At 37.1% G+C, this 3,425-nt stretch overlaps 1 protein-coding gene across 1 annotated transcript; it reads left to right on the forward strand.

The window, feature by feature from the left end:
• Positions 1-294: 294 nt before the first annotated feature.
• On the forward strand, positions 295-2,445 carry LOC145116518 (uncharacterized). The gene has a single exon (XM_079052851.1). It carries the CDS (start codon positions 295-297, stop codon positions 2,443-2,445), a length of 2,151 nt encoding a protein of 716 aa, XP_078908977.1.
• The last annotated feature ends 980 nt before the right edge of the window (positions 2,446-3,425 follow it).

Raw genomic sequence — 3,425 nt, forward strand, 5'->3', positions numbered from 1 at the left:
GGCCAATCTTTAGCAACATTATGCGTTTACTTTGAGTCAAGCCTTAGATACATATGCTGGATACATCAATCACTGCCAAGCCATCGAGAAGCAAACGTGGACAAAAATTACACAACATGATAAAATTGAAATAGAATTCTTAACCACAGATTCCTGGAAATATCTTTGTTTGATCCATATTCTCCTTGATCAAATAAAAATCTTTCTTGAAGTCCTATGTATATATATGAAGCATCAGTTAGCTCTTGTATTTACTAGATCAAGTTAACACTTCATTTTCTCTGGTCTAGCAAGATGACATGGACATCTCCTACAGACGCCATGCCATGGGTGGGATTGTATATTTCAGTAGCATCTCTGGTTTGCACTCTAGCAATGGCAGCTGATGTCTTCCAAGGCTTTCGACAACGGAAGCTCTGGTTTCCATGCAGATTTTTCACCATCAATTCTGTTTCTCTTACACTGATAGCAATATCAACAAAGCTACTAGTGGATCTGAGCGCCGACATGTCTGACGACTTTCAGGAGATTCTGGCAAAGAGTGTCAGCATCATTTTCTTATTTACCATGTTAGCTAACTTTCTCCCATCTTTAGGTCTTATGAATGACAAGGAACTTCTGCTGAATACCGTGGCCTTGTGTATCCTCATATACACCATTAAAGTAAATATGTGGATCCAATTTATTAGTGGTTGGGTAAATTTGGCATCATTAATCCCTCTATTAATTCTTTTGATTCCATGGCCAATTTCAGTAGCCTTGACAGTTTCAGCATCTAGAAGAGTTTTACAACAACGGTACAAGGAGTTGCACAGTTTGGCTTCTAATCATGAACAGATAAACTTCTCCTACAAGGAAATTGAACATAAGGTTAAAAAGTATTGGATGATGGCAGAGACTGGTAACCCCCAATTTGCAATTGCTTGTTCACCAGTTTCTTCTGCTTTTGGAGTTCTATGCTCACTCTTTGCTTACAGTGCATTTATTTTGTTGCTTGTTTTTAGATCAGATATTGAGAATGATATATCGGATTATAAGTGGTCAATCAAATTAATTGTTTACATACAGTTAATTGGGGCAATAATAGGTAGTATAGCACCAATTTTCAGATGTTTGACTGCCACCAGTCACTTCAACCTCTCCATGAAACGGAGCATTCACCATCTAAACGTGTTCCATGTTGAGAAGCATTGGATTCAAAGGCTTCAGCATTGGAAACACAGCCATGTCCCTTCATATCTCCCAGGCCGCCATCGCAAGAAAGTTTTCCGCAACATCAGAAACATAATTTTGAACTTTTGTATAGTGCTTCAGATAATGGTTGTGGTTATATGTAAAACAATATGTCTCATTCCCATATCTTTTCTGATCTTATTCTATTATTGTTACCACTTTGCCAAGTCTGCCTTGAAGTGGTTTAAGGAAGAACCAAATGCATCTAGCAGCAATGCGATATCCGATATGGAAGAATATACCGGTTATGTCCTGCAAATCGAACAGGATGCGAAGCTTTCAATGAGAATGTTACGAAATGCGCTCAGCTCTATAACTCGACTTCTTCAAGAGTCCGAAAAGAAAGAGCCAAGGAATCTTATGATTCTTCTTGAGAAATCTACAGGATTCAATGGAGTAATAGAGTTTGACAGTGATCGAGTTCCACCTTTACATCCAGAAGAAACCCAAAACTGCTGGAGCCTAGTAGTAGTAACATTAACAGCCATTGCGCTTTCTCTTCCTAACATTGCAAACAGCAACATCAAGGGGTTGCTTGCCAGCATGAGGGAAGGCCTCCAATTTGTAAGACATATCGAAGAAAACCTCAATGCAAATGATGAGTTAGTAAAAACAAGAAAAGCAGCAAGACGTGTGTGGACAGACGTTGAAGTATACTGCAAGTGGCTACAAATTAATCTTCAAAAGAAAGCTCGAAAGGGAAAAACTTCAAAGGATTTTCTGAAATGGTTGGGTGATGAAGCAGCAAAAATTGTGATACAATTCCAGACAAGGAAAAATTTAAGTCTGGATCACTCACTTGGTAAGTTCATTTCTGCGAGTTCCATGTATAGAATCAGTCAAACCGTACTGCTTCGCTGCAATGAGCAAGAAAATTGGCCAACAGATGAAGAACTTTTTGAGTGGATATCAACCATAATCGCAGATTTGCTATGTGCTTGCTTTACCAACTTGCCACGTGTCATAACCATGAAGTGTCATGATGATGCAATAGAGAAAAGGGAAGATAACATCAGAACTGCAGCTCAGCTTCTTGGTAGATCCAAAAAGATCCTGAAAATGCTTAAAAAGCGCCAACTTCCCAACTTAGACATGGAGTCGATTGGGTACATTGATAAGTGGCATGCATTACCCAATGGTTGTTTTTCTTCAGCCAGGAGTCAACCAGCTTCTTCAAGTTCTAATGAATCTTTGTTAGTAACTATTATTTAACTAATATGTGCATATTCGAAATTTACAGAGCCTTCTTATGGTTTAGCATATCTAGAATAAGCTCATTAATAGTGTGGTACTTGTTATTAATCTCGTAAGTATTATTGGAATTTCTGGTTTCTCAGCCTCTCATCCTTTTTTTCATATTTCTTTCTTAAAACAAAAATTGCAGTTTATACTTAATGTGAATGCTGACTTTGTGCATATTTTGGTTTAAGAATGGAAAACGTAGTTAAAAGTTGTAACTCTGCATTCAGCACCTCCCCCACTAAGTTTATGCTGCTAGAGTTTTTGGCGGATAACAAAGACAGTCATTGCGTCTCAAAAAATCCAGTGTAAAATTAAGTTTTATGTAAATTGGGAAGCTGAATAGGAAAAGGGTGTAAAACTTGTCTACTGCTCATGAGTTTCAAATCGACTCTGCAAAAAAGTAACCACATCAATCAAAAAAAAAAAAAAATCCAAACTACTATTTAACATACCAATAATTCGAACCATATAGCAACCAAAACCGCTGCCTATAACAAGTATATAATAATACTATACAAAATCATAAATAAATACCTAATACGAATTTAAAACCAACCGGCTTATGCCCAACTACACCTATCGTGAAAAGCATCTCCCCAAAATAGAAACAAATTCTCCCATCAAATCAAAACAAAAAATAAACAAATCCAACCTAAATACACGAGTAAAAAAAATTCCCAAGAACTTATATTAACACTCAATAATAATTAATCAATCTTCACATGTCATCTTACCTTCAACAGAAACGACACTCGTAGATCAACTGTACACAAACTAACCATTTTTACACCAACAAATCATCATACTTTCTTCGGCAAATTATACGTTTTCTTAAAAAACTTCGAAGCCGAATCGTCATTTCGATAACACAAAACACGCAAAAGTGTATTCTGATCATTCGAACTCCACTGACCCTTAGTCGCAGGCAACTGGAGTCTAGATTAGCAGAC

The sequence above is a fragment of the Lactuca virosa genome, chromosome 1, assembly GCF_052849685.1.
Source record: "Lactuca virosa cultivar CGN04683 chromosome 1, Lactuca_virosa_CGN04683_v6, whole genome shotgun sequence".
Lineage (NCBI taxonomy): Eukaryota > Viridiplantae > Streptophyta > Magnoliopsida > Asterales > Asteraceae > Lactuca > Lactuca virosa.